This window comes from Pogona vitticeps, chromosome 5, assembly GCF_051106095.1.
Source record: "Pogona vitticeps strain Pit_001003342236 chromosome 5, PviZW2.1, whole genome shotgun sequence".
Lineage (NCBI taxonomy): Eukaryota > Metazoa > Chordata > Lepidosauria > Squamata > Agamidae > Pogona > Pogona vitticeps.
Window position 1 is genome coordinate 60,901,207 of NC_135787.1, and position 22,452 is coordinate 60,923,658.

The 22,452-nt window shown below is 38.0% G+C and overlaps 1 protein-coding gene across 3 annotated transcripts in view; it reads left to right on the top strand.

Annotated features, from left to right (window-relative positions):
- Positions 1–22,452, top strand: part of TRAPPC11 (trafficking protein particle complex subunit 11) — a 50,955-nt gene that overhangs the window by 5,699 nt on the left and 22,804 nt on the right. For all 3 annotated transcript variants that reach the window (XM_020802860.3, XM_073001412.2, XM_078393897.1), the window contains exons 4-20: positions 358–428; positions 1,901–2,015; positions 2,530–2,629; positions 3,452–3,525; positions 4,107–4,203; positions 6,412–6,545; positions 8,594–8,741; positions 10,391–10,484; positions 11,253–11,332; positions 11,412–11,490; positions 11,573–11,627; positions 12,595–12,740; positions 13,455–13,516; positions 13,611–13,743; positions 15,186–15,316; positions 17,279–17,434; positions 18,935–19,122. In XM_020802860.3, coding sequence (XP_020658519.3) covers positions 358–428; positions 1,901–2,015; positions 2,530–2,629; positions 3,452–3,525; positions 4,107–4,203; positions 6,412–6,545; positions 8,594–8,741; positions 10,391–10,484; positions 11,253–11,332; positions 11,412–11,490; positions 11,573–11,627; positions 12,595–12,740; positions 13,455–13,516; positions 13,611–13,743; positions 15,186–15,316; positions 17,279–17,434; positions 18,935–19,122 — 1,863 coding nt within the window. The remainder of the gene's footprint in view (positions 1–357; positions 429–1,900; positions 2,016–2,529; positions 2,630–3,451; positions 3,526–4,106; positions 4,204–6,411; positions 6,546–8,593; positions 8,742–10,390; positions 10,485–11,252; positions 11,333–11,411; positions 11,491–11,572; positions 11,628–12,594; positions 12,741–13,454; positions 13,517–13,610; positions 13,744–15,185; positions 15,317–17,278; positions 17,435–18,934; positions 19,123–22,452) is intronic.

The following is a 22,452-nucleotide window of genomic DNA, read 5'->3' on the forward strand; positions in this document are numbered from 1 at the left end:
ACTGACTTAAATGTGTGTGGGGCCCTTTGAAACTCAAGCTAGTTTACAGTATCTCAAAGGCTACTTTAAAAAGACTTCAGCTCTTTCACATTGCTTTGATCACCTTCTTTAAGAAATTTGAAACACATGGCAAATGAGGCATCCTTCTATACCCCATGAGATTTTAAAAAATAGATACATGCTGTTGCTCATCTAAAAGAAAAAGAAAAATGCCTCCTTTGACTTGATTAGATTTTTCTTTACATAAAAGCTAATTTTTTTCTTCACATTCTTCATATGTATGGCATCTTGATTGTGATATACAGTATGTTTGACTACTTAGAGTCATCAGCTTGGCATTGTATATTGTTCTTATAGGCAGAGTTTGCAGGGAAGGAACACAAAGGTTGCTGTAGTTTTGATTCAGAAGAAAACACCACTACCTCCAGGTAAAGTACAGTTAACTTGGGTTGAAAGTTGAAGTGATAAGTTTGTATGTAATCTTAAATTGTGTTACTATTTTTGATTCACGGGCAGAAATGAAAGCAGTGAAAACACAGTGAGGAGCAGAATCTGGTATAAAAAGCAGGCTAAACATTTTTTGTGTTTTGTCTACTTTGTGTAGCTCCCAGTACTTGATAAGATTGTAGTTCACTAGGGGAAAAATTAACATTGGAACACAGATGCTTTATCCTGCGTTCTAGGGTGAGACTTTTTTAAAAAATCGTTATTTTTCCCCTGCTGCAGCTATGTACACCTTGCCTTAGAGGCCTTTCTTGAATAATATGGGATGGAGTGTGGAGAGGGTAGAAGTGCCCTAGTTCATTTTGGACTAGCTCCCCATCCCCAGCAGCCCACTACATCCTGCTCCATCCTGCTCCTTTGTTGCTGTAGGAAGGAAGGCAAACACATGGGCTTATTTCTATGAACTTCCTTAACTTTGGAATCCAGGCCTCTTAATATAATATAACTGAATTGTGGTAAAGCCAGTTGATTACATTAAACCACTGCAGCCTTTTGTCCATGATCATAGGCTTTATGTTCAGAATGTACTGAAGATTCTCTGTGATATATTTTTATCTTTTCTACAATGCAGCATCTTTAAAATCTTTTAATTCATGTAAATACTTATCAAGGAGCCGCATAGTGACCATTTTCTCTCTGTTAGTGCACAGCTGCACACTCCTTATATGTAGACTAAGCTGACCTTCAGACTAGATGGCCCAAGATGAAAATAATCTGGTTATAGTCCTTTTACCATTTGTTGAGCAGAACTAGGATATGAAATTTGTGTCCCTCCCACTGTGGTTAGAGCCCCAGCTCCCAACAGTCCCAGCCATTGTAGCATCATGAAAATTGGAGGCTATCAAAATCTGGAGGGACACAGGTTTCTGGTCCTGCACAAGGTTATTCAAAGAAGATCATTACAATAGTGCTATCCATTGTAATGTTGGACAGTGGAGTAGAGATGGGCATGAACTGGCGGTTTGTTTAGCGGTCAACATGTGTTGGCACTTCAGAGCCCATCTCCTTTGGCAGGCGCTCACTCAGAGACAGCACCCAGAGGAGTTGGGGCAGGGAAGCCAGGGCACCCACTGGAGGATGCAGGTCTTTGAAGCATGAAAAATCTGTTTGGCTGCTAAACTGACACCATCTCTACAAAGGAGAACTGTGTTTAGGATGAATTGTGAATGCTGCACCATAATGGGCTATTGGGGACCTTTTTTTATAGACTTTCTGTTTATGTAGTTCTAAAAACCATAGATTGACATTATTCAGTAATCCAATGGTTCAGCCAAATAGATGATAATTTTCTACTTTATAAATGTAGCCTAATAAAGTTTCCAAAGGTAGCAGATTAAGGTTATTCATACAACTTTTCAAAGTATGTGCATGTGTGTGTATGTGCCTGTGTTTTTAGGAGAAGATGTTATTGCTTCTGAAAGAGCAGCAGCTTTGTGCAATGCTTGTGACCTCTCTGGGAAATCATTGTTTGTTTTGCCGCACACTGATCATCTAGTAGGCTATATTATAAGGTGAGTAAATTATGCTTTTCTGTGGGTATTTCTGATGATGTTGTTTATTGCATGCTTGATAGTAGGTCTCATTGAACTAAGTAGGACTTATATCTTAGTAAACAGAATCGGGATGTATCTGCGATAGAGATCTCTCTCTTTAGAAAAAGAGATATGAAGTGTTTAAAAGTCCATCTAAATTTAACTCTGTTTAAATCAGTGCCAGCAATTTTCAGACATTTAAGACTTCCTGCCCCATCTCACTGGCCTCAAAGGCTTCCCCAGGACAAAAGGGATCCTAAAGGGAACTGAGGAATCTTCTGGGGAAGGGGAGAAAATGAACTTTTAATTACCAAAATATAGCTGTATCTGATGATGATGTCATATTTATGCAGCATGACTTAGCGTTACTAGATTTCAGCCAATCTTTTGCCATCTTTACTTTTAGAATGTCATATTTGGCTCCAAATTATAATTTGATATCTGTATTTGCTGGAAATGCTCTTTCTTGATTTGTTTTTGTATTTATTTATAGGCTAGAGAACGCTTTCTACGAACACGCACAGACCTATTACTACACAGAAATCCGAAGGGTTAAATCTCATAAAGAGTATCTAAACAAAACAACGCATCAGGTATAATTAAGAACTACTATTAGCATAATCTACCATGTTTGCCTGAAAATAAGCCCTGATTTTTCAAGATGATTTTAATATAAGCCCTATCCCCAAAATAAGCCCTAGTTAAGTGAAACCCTGCCCTCCACCAGGGACTCACCGGTATCCTCCCAAGCCCTCAAGAGAGACTTAAAACTTCTTCCCCTCCCACTTCCCTTGCTTGCAGAGGGGCTGGTCAGCCAGGGAGGAAGCAACTGAGCACCTCCAGGAACTTGCTTCTTGGCTGCTAAGTTAATTAATAAATTATTAATAATAATAAATAAATTAAATGATGGTAATTGAATAAATGTAGATTATTGTTCTTGAAAAAAATAACCCCCCCCCCAAAAAATAAGCCCTGATGCGTTTTCTTAAAAGCAAAAATTAATATAAGACTCTATCTTATTTTTGGGGAAACGCGGTGCTGACAGAGTAGACTCACCAAATCAGACATTTGCTGATTCAGTGGGTCTACTCCACTTGTGACTTACTATGCTAAGCAACAGAGTATCAGACAAAATAATCAATAAAAATGAAAGCACAACAAACCTTTTCTGAAACTAGCAAGAACATACATTGAACTGTTAGAGAAAAGTGCAATTCACAGACGTAACAAGAGTGATATAAATTAAATAATAAAGTGAGGTATTACACAGTAAAGGCCCACTAAAACAAATGCCTTAATTTTTTATATGTTACAATTGTTCTTCCCATTGATCTTTAGGGCTGTTACTTTTATTAGAATAATGGCTTAATATGAATGTCATTGTTTTAAAATGTTACAAATTGTTTCTACTACAGCTTTTGTTCGTTAGACATCAGTTCAAAATTGCATTCTTCAGTGAGCTGAAGCAAGACACACAAAATGCTCTAAAGTAAGTACTATATCACGTTGTGGAGGGGTGGAACTGCAAACACAGGACATCATTCTGCTGGTGTTCTTGAAACAGTATGCTGCTGATCTCCAGGAGTAAATGTGCACTCCAGAGTATGTATTCCTCATTGAGTCGTTACTCTAAAACAGTGGTTCTTAACCTTTGTTACTCGGATGTTTTTGAACTGCAACTCCCAGAAACCCCAGCCAGCACAGTTGGTGGTGAAGGCTTCTGGGAGTTGCAGTCCAAAACTCCTGAGTAACCCAAGGTTAAGAACCAGTGCTCTAAAATAGCAGCAACAGTGCATTCCTTCAACACCAAAAGTACTTGTTCAGTTCTTCAGGATGAAAAAAGATTCCGGCTGAAATATTGGTTTCTTCCCTTGGACCAGTGCTCTAACTGAAGGATTCCACAAAGATTGCTGTGGTTTTTTTGAATCAGTGTGATACAGTGAACATTCAGTTTGGTGTTTGTGTTCTAGAGGGATTAATTATTTCTTCAGGTAGAAGGAAAGACACAGCACCAAGATTTGTTACGTTATAAATTGTATGTTCATGGCTTCTTCTAAACTTCTTCTTCAGAAACTACAGAACTGCATATAATCTTGTCCATGAATTAAGAGCTCATGAAACAAATATGTTGGAAATCAAGACCATGGCAGGATTTATTAATTACAAGGTAAAAATGTTGATTTAACCTTAACGATCAGGAAAGCAGCTTTAAAACCCAGCTTGTAGTGATATTTAAATAGGCTAACACCCAGGTTCTAGGTTGCTGACTAGTAGGAGTCTCTTGGATTTGTAATCAGGTGGGTAATCTTTTTGCATGTGACAATGATAGATAATAGGATGCATATGGCTTAGTTAGAGTGAACATTGATGTCTGCTGTCTCTCTTGACACAAATTTCAGATTTCATACCAAGTAGAGATGGGGGTATTTGTATATGAATACCTCCGCACAGGTGGACATAACAAGGGTCCAGCCTCCTGGGGCTATACCGTCCACGCACCTGTCCACTGCTGATGCTGGCTCCGTGCTGCCTTCCAATCGTTCCAGACCTTGTGGTCGACTAGCTACTCCTGGCAGAAGGAGGGAAGACGAGCCTCCCTGCCAGGCTGATGAGTGGCTAGTCGACCGTGAGTTCCGGAGTGATTGGAAGGGAGTGCGGAGCTGGCAGTAGCAGCATACGGGTGAGCAGACACTCGTTATGTCCATCTGTGCGGGGGTATTCATATACGAATACCATCATCTCTAGTACCAAGTCATGGTTAAGGAAGCCTGGCATGATCTCTGAATTGTCCAAGTGTAGATGATGTTACTGTTCTGTCTCTGGAGGCTGCTGCACTTATGGAGTGCTGAGCAGAAAGCTGATTCTGTGGTATAGCTTACTGGTATGTTTGGCTTGGGTTACAAACTATGATGATGTATAAACAGAACCATAGTGTGAGAGGGCCTCTACATAATCATAGGTAGTTGTAGCCAGTGAAAACACTTGAAAAACACCCTGTTTCCACAAAAATAAGACCTAACCTGAAAATAAGCCCTAGTATGATTTTTCAGGATACTCATAATATAAGCCCTACCCCAGAAATAAGCCCTAGTTAAGTGAAACTCCACCTTCCACCATTCTGCAGCAACCAGAAGATGACATGATTGTATTTAAATAAATGTAGATGGTTGTAGATTAAAAAATCCCCTGAAAATAAGCTCTAATGCATTTTTGGAGCAAAAATTAATATAAAACTCTGTCTTATTTTCGGGGAAACACGGTATAGGACAGTGGAATGAGAAGAATGAACAGTGAGGCTTTGGTGAATGTAGGAGGGAGTTGGTGTAATGATGATTTAATGGGCCTAGAAATGATACACTTTTTAAAAAACCTCTGTGTTTTTTAGCTTTGGGACTAAACCAAATTATGGATTGGGACTTGCAAAATCTTGGATGAATGAATGAATGATTATCCAATATAATAATTTTATTGTTTTAAATATTTACTTAGTAAGTTGCATATATGTGAATGAAATATCTGTTTGTCGTGCTCCTGAAACTACTTTCCCCTCCCAGTTATTATTCATCTAGATTTAAAAAAAGGAAGTTTATTAAATCTTAGTATTTAAAGTAAAAAAAGTTCCATTGAGAGGGAAATGAGATTAGTAATTCTGTGCTGCTGATCAAATTCCTCCTGAGGGCAGTTTGTTGCTCAGCAATGTTCTTAATATCTTTGAGACATTGATTAGGATTACATCTTCTGAATGCTTTCATGCTTCTGTTCCTCAGGCTTTTCATTTTGTAACCTCTTCATTTTGTGTGTCTATAGAAAAACAATCACATTACTTCATGTGTATTGGATAAACAGCTTTGGAAGGTTCAGGAGCCAACTTTCTGCCCCTAGGACATACTATGGGCTGCACCAACCCTGAAAATGTTTTTTTTTAAAGCAGCTTCTTGGTTTTTGAATTCTACTTTTGTTGTTCGTTTGTTTTTTTGTCCCCCCCCCCTAAATATATATTTATTCGGGATGAGACTTAAGGGAAAGTATTCCCCATTTTTATAGCAATATCTCTAATCTGGAGATGTTGAGGAGTGGAAATTGCATCTTTTTTTCTCTGATGGGGGACACAGGGCACCAAAAATGGCCTTGGAAGTTTGCTGGCAACCCGTGGGATGCACTTTGCCAACTCCTACCATACATAGTGCTAAAAAGGCTTTGGGTTTAAGAAGTGGAAAAGGCTGGAAGAGAGTACTGAAATTATGATACGAGTAACACTAGCTTGTCTGCTTTTATTCTTACTATTAGCCTACCACAATTGTAATGTGTTGTGAATCTTAGTTGTTGACCATTGCAAAATATTCTAATCAAAATATTCTAACTCAAATCTTTTCAGATTTGTCGCCTGTGTTTTCAGCATAATACACCCCTGGATGCAATTGCACAATTCAGGAAACACATAGACTTGTGCAAGAAAAAAATAGGGAGTGCAGAGTTGGCTTTTGAACATGCTGCCTGGATGTCGAAACAGTAGGTTGTTTTACTAAGCAGTTTTAGCACCATTGTTAGTGGAATCAATGAGCTGATTCAGGCTAAAATTCAGAGCTTGTTGATAAGGCATTAATTTAACACATGAATGTTAAGACCACCTCTTTTGCATTAAACAAGAAGACAAGGGAATTTATGCATCTGAAAAGTAACATTTTCAAAGTAACAAATGTTACTTTTAAACCATTACTCTCTTAAGACTAAATTAATTCCTCTCATTTAATGCAAAAGTTAAATTATAATTGTTAAATGCATGTGCTACTTCGAAGCTCTATTAAAATTAATGTGTCACTTAAAATTTACAGTGGGGGGGGCAAATGCTTTGAGCATATGCTTTTAAAAGTCTCCCTCGAATTGTGCAAGACAGAGGTCTTCATGGACACAAAAAAGAAAGATGCTCTGATATTGTTTGTCTCTACTGGTTGGTTTCTGAAATGTTTCAGAAACATTGGAATTCCCCAAAAATGTATGTCTTTAGGTGAAGGCAAATTATAAAATTGTACATTGTCATTTGCATTGCATTTATTACTCCTGTGAATGGCACAGGATCTTTTAATACTTGGTTTCATAAACCAAATAATTCTTACAATGTCAGGCAATCTAGACTTTAGGTGTCTGAGAGAGGAAGGATGGCTTGCAGAAGAACCACATTTATTCTCTAAATGTTCAATGTATTTCACAATCTTCCTGTGTTTCACATCAATTGCTACTCGGTAGTTCTGTGTGGAGGGCAAATCAAACACTATTCCCATTATACAGAAGACTGAGGATGAAATTACTGGCTTAATGTTACTTGGTTGGTTAGTGAAGGAACTGGGGTGTGACTTAAAGTCACCTTTGGCCAAACCACAAACTGTCTTTGGTGAGAATGGTTCTTCATGTGCTTATTAAGAAGCCGAGGCATTCTTAGCTTGGATGTGTTCAGTATACATTTTGTATCATGTGCTCCATTTAAAAGTTTCTCGTTTTAAAAAAATTCTCGGTAGTTATTTTGTATCTGGATTTACTTGTCTGAAGGACTGACTGGTATTTAACAAATCAGAGCTACAAATAGCTTGTTGAAGCCGCAGTGATTAAAAATTCTCAGAATGTGTCCAAGCACTTTTATTTATTATGGACTTGAGAAATAACAGGTTATTGCTCTAGAACAGTGGTGGTGAACCTTTTTGGGCTTGCGTGCCCAAACTGGGGAAAACCACAACAACAGTGGGTGGTGTGCGGCAGCAGCAGCAGAACCAGAAGTGGCGGTGGTGGAACTGGAAGTGGCAGCAGAAGGGGGAATCATGGCACAGAGGTGCCTCGAGACCCTACTCTGGATCCACTGCCAGCACCAGCTGCTCCGGATCTGCCTGCCGAAGCACCAGCACCACGGCACCAGGTTTGGCTGCATGGGCGGGGGGAGTAGCAATCTGGCAACTTAAGCTCGTGTGTTGGCAGAAAGCGCTCTGTGTGCCAGCTGTGGCACGCGTGCCATAGGTTTGCCATTGCTGCTCTAGAAGGCCATTTGTTCTTGCCCAAATACATTTTAAAATAGTTGTGTGCATGTAGGATACATACCAGATACAATAAACTTCCGAGACAAAAAATGAGAAGCATATCCATTATTAAGAGCGATATTGGAAATAAAGGTATAGTGAATCAGATATTACATACATACTTAAAATAGAGTGCATGCAGCTTCCATTCATGCAGTGGATAGTATTACAGATAGTGATTTTTTAAAAATAATTCAGAGATAATTAGTCCTAGTGGAATCACTTAAATTGCTTTTAAAAAATTGAAGTGTATATGGAAGGCATAAAAATTGCAACATATACTGATGTATTTTTTGCTTTGCTTTCTTTTTCATTGCTCTGCTTTGTCTTGCCCTGTGCGTTTAGGTTTCCCCACATGGCCATGAGAAATGTAAAGTTTTAGTTTCAATTTTTGAGATTAGGATGTGAAGTATAGCTTGTGAATTTTATGTTGCCTGCTCCACTTCTGTTTTCAGCTCCTAGTTCAACTGTATGTGTCTGTATTTTTCAAAACAGATTTCAAGCTTTTGGAGATTTGTTTGATGAAGCTATTAAATTAGGTTTGACAGCTATACAAACTCAAAATCCAGGATTCTATTACCAGCAAGCAGCATACTACGCACAAGAACGGAAGCAGTTAGCTAATATTCTTTGTAATCATGAGGTGGGTCAAAGGCAGTCTTATGATTCTCTAAACTCCCTTGTATGACCTTGTTTTTTATAAGGTTTTCTATACTAAGCAGCTTCCTTATTTAGTGTTTTCCTACATACCTTTAACTAAGTGTGCTTCAGCATGCTGCAAGTGGATTATGTTACTCATTGATCGACCTTCTTTAGGCCACTGATACTTCTGTAGTTGCAGTAACATCAGGAAGTACTAATGTGCTTGTGGCTATATGTTGGCATTAATTCAGGCTTCCCTATATGTGGTAGTGGAATATTCCTTTGGAATAATCTCCCCTCCGAGATTCGTCTGGCCCCTTCACTGGGTACTTTCAAAAGCCAACTTAAAACCTGGCTGTTTAGGCAGGCCTTCCCTCTGGGCATCACTTTATTTTTTCTTTCTTTCTCTCTCATCTTGAATGATTGTTTATTGTTGTAAATTGTTGTTATATTTTAAGTGTTTTTATTCCACTTGTTGTGAGCCGCCCAGAGCAGTCAAAGACTAGATGGGTGAGATATAATTATAATGAATGAATGAATGAATGAATGAATGAATGAATGAATGAATGAATGAATGAATGAATGAATGAATGAATGGTGCAGTTAACAATGGGCATGGGTTGCCAAAAAGAAACCACCCATACCCAGAATATAAAAATAATTCTGAAAACAGAACTGTTTCTAATATCAAAGTGAATTTTGAATCAGCAACAACTCATAAAGAGATAACCAGGTCATTTCCAGCTTGTGAGCAAGTGTGGTGTAGTGAATAGATGTTTGAACCAGGACTCAAGAAACCTGGTTTCAGATCCCTGCTTGGCCAGGATCTAGCAGTAGTAAACCACTCTTTGAGCATCTCACGTATCTTAAATGCTATTTTTGCCACAAGTCAGAAGCAATGTGGCAGTATTTAACATACACAATACAGTATCCAGATTAAACACTAAAAACAACCTTTCAGGTGTAATAGTATTTTCAACTAGTGAATCCACCATGAAGGTGCATGCAGTAATCTCTTGTAAAGCAATAATTTTCTGTAATTATATAAATGTTGTCATTGTAAAATTCCCATGAAAATCTGCAGCCTTACTCTGTTATTCTAAGTGATTTTGTTTGGATACAGACTCTGATGATAGACCATATTAGATCTGTGTAATAGAATGCCTGTAGCAATGTTTGCTCCCTAAAATTACCTGAAAAAAAACCCTATTAAAAAAGGAAGTTAAACTAATGTTGCTTTAATCACCATGTGTTGACCAACTTTGCTGGTCCAGGTCTCTTACCTGTTATAGGCTGGATTTCTGTCATGTAAAACATAACTTCCTTCCCTATCATGGCCACATTAGCAAGCTCTCAGTTATTTATGCATGCACACAATCCCGGGCTGTTATACATGTGTGTGAATACCTTTGCCTTCAAGAGGGTCATGTTTATGTATACATGGGTTCAGTTTACTGTTGTAATGTTTGAGATATGTCATTGCATCTACATCATCTGTTATGCTCTACTGTCTCCATTATGTGAAATTTTGTCTGATCTCATGTAAACCTAGAAAGTCTTGGAAGTTTTTCCTTGGCTTCTGCCTCCCCCCCCCCCATGTTGTATGCTTTGAAAATCATGAATTTAAAGTTATCTTTGTTGAATTTACAGCCTACTGCAGTGTATCCCAGTCCAGATCCATTGGAAACCCAAACTGGAACACTTGACTTCTATGGACAAAGGCCGTGGAGGCAGGGAATATTAAGTAATTTTTTTTCTGTGTCTTACCTATTGATTCTGATCAATAAGAACAAAATTTTAGTTAACAGCGACCTTAAATACATGCTCTTCCTTCTGCAAACACAGGCCTCTCTCATAGGTAATGACTTTCAGTGGAGGAAAGAAATCTTCACGCATATTACAGTATTTTGTATCTGGAAATCTGCTCTCTCTAAAATGAATGGTACAGCCTATGCATGGAAAAGCTACCTGTATTTCACAGCCCATATGTGGATTTGGGTTAGAATTACTGTGAAGTGAGCAGCATTTTAAATAGGATTTAAAATAGGATTTAAAGATTTAAAATATGTTTTACAAAATCTATGGAAACTTCGCGATGTGTGTCACTTGAATAGTTACTGATAACCTCTAAAATAGCAACACAATCAAATAAGTACTGCCTTTTTTGTATCACTGCTTTTATAAGGTCTTGACAAGAAACACTACATTGTGAGGTTAGAGCCTTGTAGTTAAGAAAAATACTTTTTCTACTAGGTCCATCTTAAAGCATAACAGATATATCTCCGATATCAGTACATTTCACTACTAGTATATTTTCAGAGCAGTTCTCTTAAAAGGGTAAAGAATACTGCTGCATTCTAGAACATTCTTCTCCTAAGATACAGCAGTGGTTAGAATATGAACACTCTTGAATTAGAATTACACTTGTAACAGCTATCTCAACCATGTACATACAGTTCATTATACATTTGGAGAAAACTTTTTAGAATGGACTTTTCTTTGGCATATGCAGGTTTTGACCTCAATGATCCTGAAAAGGAGAAAGTGGGAATTTTGGCACTGCAGATGAAAGAGAAGAAGGTTCTTCATTCTGTAAGTCAGATTTCAACAGTATTTACCCTTTGGTGTTGCAAATATAAATATAACAATATCAATGCTTTTTGTTTGCTAGGAGCTAATAATCACGTTGCTGAGTAATGCAGTTGCCCAATTTAAGAAGTATAAATGTCCAAGAATGAAAAGCCATTTGAGTAAGTTTCAGCTGTCAAAAATATTTAAAATATCATTAATAGTGTTTTTAAATACTGAAAATAATCAAATGTTCTTCTTCAGTGGTTCAGATGGGTGAAGAATATTACTATGCAAAAGATTACACCAAAGCTTTGAAGTAAGTATCATTTTTCAAGTGTCCTATTGTATAGTTTTACAGTATTTTATAACTTAAGTGAGAATTAAGAACCTTATTTCACCATTGTATGAAAAAAAGGAATTCTATTTTATATGTGTTTTCGAGTGTATATACACCATCATACATACAGATACTTGCATATATATGTACAAACATATAAATATATTCAAATTCAATTCTTATATACAAAGCTTGCCATATAGCAAGGAACAGTGGTAACTGTCAGATGATATTTTTGGGCGTAACTGTGTTACCAGCATCATAACTAAAATAACATGGTGTGACTGCTTTTTAAACAATAAGCAATGTTCATCCATTATTTCTAAAATGCTAGTTTTGTGGTAGGTCATCTGGGGAGATTTTGGGACATTTTTTCTGTGTTTAAGCATAGTTTGTAATTTTAAAAAAATCCCAAAATAAGCATTGATTAAATGAAAGTAACAAGTAATAAATTACTCTTTAAAATAGTATTTCTAAGTACAGGATTGCCCCGATCTCTACAGTCATCCCATTCTGAAGGCAGCTGTTTTTGATACTTGTTTTCAAGCTTCCTATTCAGGTTCTGTGCTTGCTTTGTGTAAAAATAGCACTGAAAATCTGGCTGGCTTAGAAATTGTATTTCATGAATGTACAGGAAATATAGAGATTGAATCTAGCCCCCCTCTCCTATCCCCAAACAAGTGAATTGTCATTTTCCAAATGAACTGTAATGGCATTCTGTTCAGTGAGTGAACAAATAGGATATTGCATACTTTGCATGTTGCTGCATGCAGAATACTCTGGATTAATGTCAAAGACTTCTGGAACCTCAGGATAGGAAAAACATTTTGATTTGTGTGGTCCTGACTATGAACAGACTGCACTTAATGTATATCACTGCCTGGATTTGTAAAAGCTATCATGCCTATTAGTCTATTTAAATATTTTTTTCTCAATCTTCTTCCAGACTGCTTGATTATGTTCTGTGTGATTACCGCAGTGAAGGATGGTGGACCCTCCTTACTTCTATACTGGTCACAGCTCTTAAATGTTCCTATCTTATGGCACAAATAAAAGATTACATCACATACTCATTAGAATTGCTAGGAAGAGGTAAGGATGAGAATTTTGGTTCTGGGTTGTATTAATAATTACTTCGGTTTGAATGGTTTTTAGCTGCACTGACACATGATACTGTGTGCAGAAGATGTGTGCCCAAAACAAATGCTAAAGGACTACAGTAGTACCAATTACAGAGTCTACAGCAGACATAAGCAACTTCTGGAAGTCCATCGATCACACAGTAACCTCTGTGGGCCTTAGAGGACTATGCTCCAACAGTTTGTAAGAATTTGGAATATTTTAGACCTTTTGAGACATTTGGGGCAGTTTCACCATGATTTTGACTATACTTATTTCTTTTAGGCAGATGGGACCTTTTTTCAAAACTAGAAGTGACTGAAAATTTCCCCACATTCTCTAGTGCCTTTCTCATAGTTTTTAAACTTTAGTTATGTTGGGGACTCTGCAGACCAACTTTTCCCACCCTGGCCTCCAAAATATGAAGTGTCTGTATCTAACAGTGAACTTGCTTGCTTATAAGTGTGTAATGTGGAGGTAGGGGGAGCCCCAGCCCGCACTGGGATTGCCAGAGCATCCATTTTCTATCTTACCTGCTACTTTTGCAAACTAACTATATTTCAAGGGATGAAGTGGCTGGAAAAGGTTAAATTATTTTCAAACATTTCAAGCATTTAAAAGGAAGTAACTCTGTTATAAATTGAAGATGGATGGCATTAATTTTTTTCCTTTCCTTTTTTAAATTAGCATCTACTTTGAAAGAAGATCAGAAATCTCGAATAGAAAAGAATCTAATCAAGGTTCTCATGGTCAGTAGATGTGTTTAACTTCTCTTAAATGATTCCCTGTATATAAGCTTGACATATGGAGCTGACCAATGAAATATTCTTTCTTTTAATTCAGAATGAAAATCCAGATCCAGAACCTGACTGTGATGCTACATCTGTGAAAGCTGCACAGAAACTGTGGACTGACAGAGTTTCTCTTGCTGGAAGTAATATCTTTACAATAGAAGTACAAGATTTTATTCCATTTGGTATGTATCAAACCTTATTTGAAGCAGAAAGCCACATATTTGCCTGCAGAATGACTTGACAAAATAATACAATAGATTTTATTTTATTTTATTTCTGATACTTATATACCACCCCATTAGTGCAGAGCACTATTCTTGGTGGTTTCCATAAAACAAGAAAAATAAAACCTCAAGCATAAAGTTTAAAAAAGCCAAAAACATGCAGTGAGCATTGATTGATTCATTAACAATTTAATCATCCATCTGTATATTACATTATTTTAAGTTATATTTTTAATGTGGAAGCCCTTTTCATACTGTATATAGGCACTCTATATGATTTACTTGATATAAGACAAAAGGCAATATTTTGGCTTATTTACACAGAAACCTGTCGAGAACGAGTGAGTAAAATACAGTTATTTTACACTTACAAAACAACTGCACTCCATGATAAGCATATTAGTACAAGATACAGTGGTGCCTCGCAAGACGAGCGCTTCGTTTAACGAAGAAATAGCATAACGAAGAAGATTTTGCGATCACAAAAGCGATCGTAAAACAATGTTTTCTATGGGTTTTTTTCACTATGTGATGATCGGCTACCTGCTTCACTAACCGATTATCGCAAAATGAAGATTTCGCACAGCTGATCGGTGGTTTCAAAATGGCCGCTGGGTAAAAAAATGGCCGCCTGCTGCTTTCTGGGATGGATTACTCGCTGCATGGGCAGTGAAAATGGCCGTGTTATGGAGGATCTTCGCTGGACGGTGAGTTTCAAGCCCATAGGAACGCATTAATCGGGTTTTAATGCGTTCCTATGGGCTTTTAAAAATCGCTTTATGATGTTTTCGTTCTACAGCTATTTCGCTGGAACGAATTAGCATCATAATGCGAGGCACCACTGTATGTCTCACCCATGACAGGAAATAATAGAGCTATATTCTCTGGATCATCTTGAAGAGGGTAGAGAAATTTTACTTCTGTACAGTGTTTCACTTCAGCAGGGAAAAACTTTGAAGAGGGTAAATTTTTTCATTTGCAAAGTTCAACAGAATATTCAAATCTATATAGTAGTCCACTATCTAAAATATTATCTGACATTGAGCGGGGAGAAACAGATGTGTGGACTGGAACTATTTACTATAAAGAAAACTAGTATGTATCTTTGCATTTAAAAATTCAAAGAACAACAGGAGCTGCTGTGTTTTATTGTATTTTTAATCAGAAGCTCTGTTCTGCGTGTCTGAATCAACTTCTTGGATTGAAGCTATAAAATAACATTTCTCCTATAGTTTGCATTGAAAGGGCAGACTCTCTTTGGTTTTCTACATGCACGCAGCAGTGACCATGGAAATTGCCACAGTCAGTTGATGATGTGCCAGATGTGTGCTGGGCACATTAATTTAACATGTTGAATAACTTATTATGTTTTGTGGTTTTTCTTTTCCTTCAAATTCTAGTGCAGTGCAAAGCCAAATTTCTTGCTCCAAGCTTTCATGTTGATTCACCGGTCCAATTTGAGATATATTTGAGAGCTGATTGCCCACATCCTATCCGCTTTTCTAAGCTGTCTGTCAGCTTCAATAACCAGGTAATTTTTTAAAGTATTATTTTGAGGAAAATTAATGTCTTCTTGACAGAAGGCATGTGGTTGCCAGATTTTGCTGACCAGTTTAATACTATGAAATGCCTGGTTCACACAATTGCATTTCTGCATAATTAGCCTGAGATACGAATGATCGTGAAGCACATGCACAGTCCTCCCTTTGTAGAAAGAGCAGACAGACGTGAAATTGCTCAGTTCACTGTAGCTTTTTCTTTAGAGCTACGAAACTGTGTGGCTTTGGAACAAGCCATGATATTAAGCCAATTTCTAATTGTAAATTCATATTATGACTTGTTGTGAAGCCGTTAACCATAATTTTTTGGCTTGAACAAAACAGGAAACTGTAGTTCATTGCAGCATCCTGGTTTGTTTGCTTATTCACATAAAGGAAGGAGCAGGAAGGGCTCTTTTACCATCACAGGCAGACCATGATCAATGCTACCTTTTATTATTTTTTACTTTTTTAGAACCTGCCTCCTAACCATAATTTTCTGGCTTGAACAAAACAGGAAACTGTAGTTCATTGCAGCATCCTGGTTTGTTTGCTTATTCACATAAAGGAAGGAGCAGGAAGGGCTCTTTTACCATCATAGGCAGACCATGATCAGTGGTACCTTTTAGTAGTTTTTACTTTTTTAGAACCTGCCTCCTTTTTATAGATGTTGGCCAAAAATCCCTAACATAGTAATTTGCACTAGAGTAGGACCATTGAATCAACCAGGGTTTAGTGACTCAGGTCCTCCATAAGGTCTGTTGATTCAAATGGGCCTGCTCTGATTTACTGTGTTAAAGTAAGCTGCAATTAGAGTAGGCCTATTTGAATCAAACTTGTGAAGGAGTTGACTCTCCAAATCCCCATTGATTCAGTCGACTTACTGTAGTGTAGTTTACTATACTAAGCAGCAGGATTTTGGCCATTGATCTCTCAATTTTAGAATGGTTTTAATAAGATATATAAAACAATACAACTTGATTCCTTTTGTGGTCCCTTACGGATCTGTTTTAAGTGATGAATAATGTTGGAGCAGGCACCATAAAAGAATCAAATGCTCTTTATAAGAAGGTGCTCATCTTTTATATTAAAACTGACATTTTAAGAAACCTTCTGTCAATTAACTTGAATGCACAATTTAGCAGGTCTGTCTAATTCATCCTTTAATATCTGGCATTTAATACTTCTGTTCAAACTAGCCTTCCCCTCCAGATGTATTGGAGTACATCTTTCATAGTCTGAGAATATCTGGAGAGTAGCAGGTTGGAGAAGACAGTATAAGTAAATCATCTGCTTTAAGCTTTTTATTTTGTGCTGAAAATATTTGCAATGTAAGCCTGTGCAATTTTACGTAAAAGTATATCAGAGGGAAGGGGGGAAGTAAGAGTGCATCCTAAAGACTGCAGCACTAGCATCACCAATAAATGGAGTAGTTTCTCCTCATCAATTATTGCTGTTATTAAATAGCTTCAAAATGCAATGTGAAAACATGTATAGTTGCTTTTAAAAGAAGGATGTTATTTCAGACAGACTTGTAAAATGTTCTGCTCTGATATGAGGAGCATATTATGAGCTGTTCGGTTTGATTAGTGGAAATTCACAGTAATATCAGTGAAAGACTCTGTTACATTATTAATTAATTAATTAATTAATTAATTAATTAATTAATTAATTAATTAATTAATTAATTAATTAATTAGATTTTTATCCTGTTCCTCTGGACATATGTCTACTCAGGGCAGTTCACAATAAAATTATTCATAAAAACAATTAAAACAACTATTTACATTGACAATATTAGTATTAATCAAGATGGAAAATATGAAACAAAAGATTAAGTAGAAAGTAAAAGTCAAGTATTGACAGGAGGAAAGGCTCTTAAAAATTATCCCACATTTGATGGAAACAAATATTTCTGCCTTCCTCCCCCCCCCCCCCCCCGCCCCTTATTGCAGGAATACAACCAGTATTGTGTGATGGAAGAAACTTATCAAAAAACTGAAAGCTTGGAACCATCCACACAGGAGACATTGTGTTTTGTCCCTGGGAAGACAAAAAAATTCACTTTCAAATTTGTGGCAAAAACAGAGGATGTGGGAAAGAAGATTGAGGTAAGCCCTTAACCAGTATTTGGAATGGTACCTTTAAAATCCTAGTGACATAGTTGATTATCGTTCAGCCTGTGTTAAAGACAGACAGTCTGATCCAATGTGTGTATATTTTGACAAGAAGATAGTATTACTGTGTTTCCTAAAAAGTAAGACAGGGTATTATATTAATTTTTGCTCCAAAAAACACATTTGGGCTTATTTTCAGGGGGTGTTTAATTTTTTTTTCATGTACAACAATCGGCATTTATTCATATACAGTCATGTCATCTTCTGGTTGCTGCACAATGCTGCACAAAGGGGGAGGGGGAGGTTTCACCTAACTGGGGCTTATTTGGGGGGTTGGACTTATTATGAGTATCCTGAAAAATCATACTAGGGCTTATTTTCAGGTTAGGGCTTATTTTCAGGGAAACAGTATTTTGAGATGTCTGGGAGATTGTGGTGTTAAGAAACAATGTGATATGAAGTGACAATCTGAGGCAACATGATCTGCCACAAATCTTTATGGAACCCCAGTGAGGTGAATAAGCATACAGTGGTGCCCCGCATGATGACAACCCCACTAAACGACAAATCCGCAGGACAGTGACTTTTTGCGATTGCTATAGTAATCGCAAAACAATGTTTCCTATGGGGGATGTTTGTTTGATGACGATTAGGTCCATGCTTAGCGAACCGTTGGTTCGCAAGACGACGATTTTTCCAGTTGATCGTTGGGTTCCTAAAATGGGCAGCCATTTTAACAGTTGATCGGCGCTCAGAAAATGGCTTCCCTATGGGCGATCTTTGCTGGATGACAAGGTAATTTCCCCATTGGAACACATTAAGTGGGTTTCAATGCATTCCAATGGGGAAACTGTTTTCCGTGGACGATGTTTTCGCTTAACAGCGATTTCAGGGGAACAAAATATTGTCGTGGTGCGGGGCACCACTGTACTATAATATGGAAATATTTTAGAAAATGATCTATAGGAAAAAAATTAAATTGCTGAATTTTGGTTTTCAAAGGGTCAAACTGGCACTTGAGTAGACATTTTAGAACACAGGGGTCCCCAACCCACAGCACGCTACCATTCCATGGCCTTCGCAGAACCGGGCCGCGGAGGTAGATCTCCTGCCCCTTGCATGCACCCCCATGCATGCACAGAATGCATGCACTGGTGCCCTGCCCACCGGCACAAGTGCGACCTGCTTTGGGTGGGCATGTCGCGCATGCACCCCATGTATGCACGCTATGCCCACCCAGAAGCGGGGGGTGCTCTGCCCCCCCATGCACAGACCCCGCCCCTCCAACTGGTCCACAGTTTGGAAAAGGTTGGGGACCACTGTTTAACAACACTGATGTGTATCAGCAGATTTTAATTGAACTCAGGCCAAGATGGTGCTTCTGACTCAGTTTTAAATCAAGGCAAATCTGGAAGTAGATTTTAGACATATTTACCATGCATTAAAATAAGACTGCGGAGACAAAAGTCCCTGTGATGCCTTTCTGTCTTGCAGATCACATCTGTGGATTTATTTCTGGGTGGTGATACAGGGAGGTGTGTGATTTTGAACTGGCATGGAGGAGGGGGAGATGCTGCTTCCTCTCAAGAAGCATTGCTGGCAGCTCGTTCCTTCAAAAGGCGACCTAAACTTCCAGATAATGAGGTTCATTGGGACAGCCTTATTGTTCAGGCAAACACCATGTAAGTGGGAAAGAGTACACACTATTGGAGAGGTTTTACAAATGTGAATTACCATGATAATTCCTTTTGTATCTTATTTTCATTCTGAGTCTTTCTTTTTGTTGTGTAAAAAGATGCTGTTAAAATAAGTAAAAATGGCGATAGTCTGCCTTATTTTCCACATTTTGTCTCTTCCCCCATAAACTTGAAAGTGAATTTCATTGTTTTGCAGAGATATCGTGCAATGTCTAGGAAGGCTTAAACAATAAGACAAGCTGTGTTTGGAATGTGAGATTAATTTTGATAGGATATAAATTATTTCCCACATAAAATGCATGTCATTCATAATTTGATATGGCATTTCAGTTATCTTACTTTATCAAAACCTTTCCCCAAACATATTAGTCCAGATCTTTTATTTTTACTTTTTCTGATGGTCTATATCCCTGAGTTTGCAAATAATTTGGTGGTTGGTTGGGAATACTTTGTGTACCTTGGCTCAACCATCTCTGACACCCTCTCTCTAGATGTCGAGCTGGATAAACGCATTGGAAAAGCAGCTACCATGTTCTCTAGACTCACAAAGAGAGTATGGCTCAATAAGAAACTGACAACACATACCAAGATCCAGGTCTATAGAGCCTGTGTCCTGAGCACACTCCTGTACTGCAATGAGTCCTGGACACTTTGTGCCCGGCAGGAGAGGAAGCTGAACACCTTCCATATGCGTTGCCTCCGACGGATTTTTGGTATCACCTGGCAGGACAGAGTTCCAAATAGAGTAGTCCTAGAACGAGCTGGAATTTTCAGCATGCATACATTACTGAAACAGTGACGTCTACGCTGCCTTGGGCACGTTGTGAGAATGGCTGATGGTCGGATTCCAAAGGATCTCCTATATGGAGAATTAGTGCAGGGAAATCGCCCCAGAGGGAGACCACAGCTGCGATACAAGGATATCTGCAAGAGGGATCTGAAGGCCTTAGGAATAGACCTCAACAGATGGAAAACTCTGACATCTGATCGTTCAGCCTGGAGGCAGGCGGTACATCACGGCCTCTCCCAATTTGAAGAGACCCTTGTCCAGCAGGCTGAGGCAAAGAGGAAGTCACAAAGGAAGCAAAACCAGGGAGCTGGACAGGGGACAGATTGTATTTGTCTTCAGTGTGGAAGAGATTGTAACTCTCGAATTGGCCTCCTCAGCCACACTAGACGCTGTTCCAAGTCCTCCATACAGAGCACGCTACCATAGTCTTTCGAGACTGAAGGATGCCTACTAGGTTGGGAACAGGACCCAGTTCTGGAATTCAGCAGAGCCATTGGAGAGGTCAAATTATATCACTGAAGGAGACATCCCTGCTCTGAGTCAGATGTGCTGAATATCTTCTTCAGCAAATACAGTGGTGCCTCGCTTAACGATGTTAATTGGTTCCAAAAAAACATCGCTATGGGAAAACATCGCTAAGTGAAACACCATTTCCCATAGGAATGCATTGAAAACTGGATAATCCATTCCAGTGGGAATGGATTACCGTCCTTAAGCGAAAATCACCATAGGAAACATAGCTAAGCGAAACAGTGTTTCTCCCATTGGAATGCATTGAAGCCTATTCAATGCATTCCAATGGTTTTGCAATGTCCGTTTTCGCTATTTTTAAAGTGTCTTAAAATTTTCAAAAACTGTTTTAAATGCTTGGAATCGTTAGTGCACCTTGTAAAACCTTTGCAAACTTAATTTGGCTTTGTTCTGACTCTTCGTTAATTTTTGGTGAATTTTTTTCTCCCCCATTGGATTGCATTGAACTGTAGGTTTGATCAGTGAAAAAGAAAATATTGAAAGTCAACAAAGGATTTGACAATCAGAGGGACTAAGATTAATATTTTTAAACAGGTGCCTTGGAGCATATTAAAAAAGACAAGAATATTCTTTTCTTACTAAAATATTAATAGATAGGAAAATTCCGTTCACATGGCAAACACTTGAAGGAGTACTCCTGAACTGGGAGACAAGAAGATATAATCTGAATAGCAAAATGAAGGCTAGGAACTTTAGGAAAGAAATGAAACATAAACTGAAGCTGACAAGAATATCTACAGTTTTCCAGTGAGGAATCAGAAGAGGAACAAGAAGAAGAAGAAGGTAAAAGACAAAGAACTCCACCTCTACCAAGAAGAACCAGAGACAAGGAAGCTAAGGATAAAACTGGCAGTACAAGCTGTGCAGATGTCCAAATAAATTAAATTACTATAAATTAAATTACTATCAGTGAATGTCAAAGGGATGAATTCACCCCAGAAAAGAAGAAAAGTTTTTAATAAACTTTTTAAAGCCAAGGTAGAAATCACAACTCTTCAAGAAACTCATATTAAGGAAACAAACAAAAAGCTGTTAGAAAATCCAAAATTGGGTAAAATCTTTATAGCTTGAAATCAACAAAAGAAGAAAGGAGTAGCAATGTACATAAAAAAGCAAGAACCGAAATTGGTATACAGTGGTGCCCCGCATGATGATGATAATCCGTTCCATAGAAATCGCTATTTACTGAAAACATCGTCTTGTGAAAACCTTTTCCCCATTGGAATGCATTGAAACCCGTTTAATGTGTTCCAATGGGGAAAAATTGTCTTCGTTTTGCGAAGATCGCCCATAGGGAAGTCATTTTGCGAAACACCAATCAGCTGTTAAAATGGCTGCCCTGTGAAGCATTGGTCCCGAAAACACCCGTTTTGTGAAGTGCTGATCTGTGTTAAAATCATCATCTTGTGAGAAATGGTTTGCGAAGCAGGGACCCAAACATCGTCCAGCGAAAATTGCCCATTGGACTCACTGTTTTGTGAATCGCTATAGCGATCGCAAAACCTCATCGTCATGCGGATTCGTCGTTTTGCGAGGTCGTTGTCTAGCAAGGTACCACTGTATGCATCAACAGATGGAAGATTATTAATGGTAGAAATCTCTAAAGAGGAGAAGAAATATTGCTGGTGAACATTTATGCACCAAATGAAACGCAACCAAAATTTTATCAGCAACTGAAGAACCAGCTGATACAAAGACCAGAACAGAAAATGTTTATTATGGGAGATTTTAATGCAGTAATTGACAAACAAAAAGACACTTCGACAACAAATGGAAACGGAAGGAAATGAACAAGAAATATGATCCCCAAGGTGTTTCTGGAAATGGTAGAATAATTAAACTTAATTGGTACATGGAGAACCAGGTACCCTCAGAGAAGAGATTATACATTTTATTCAAATAGACACAATTCATGGTCTAGAATAAGTAACTGCTGGATTTCAGCGGAAATGACACATCAAGTGGAAGAAATTGAAATACTACCGAATACATAT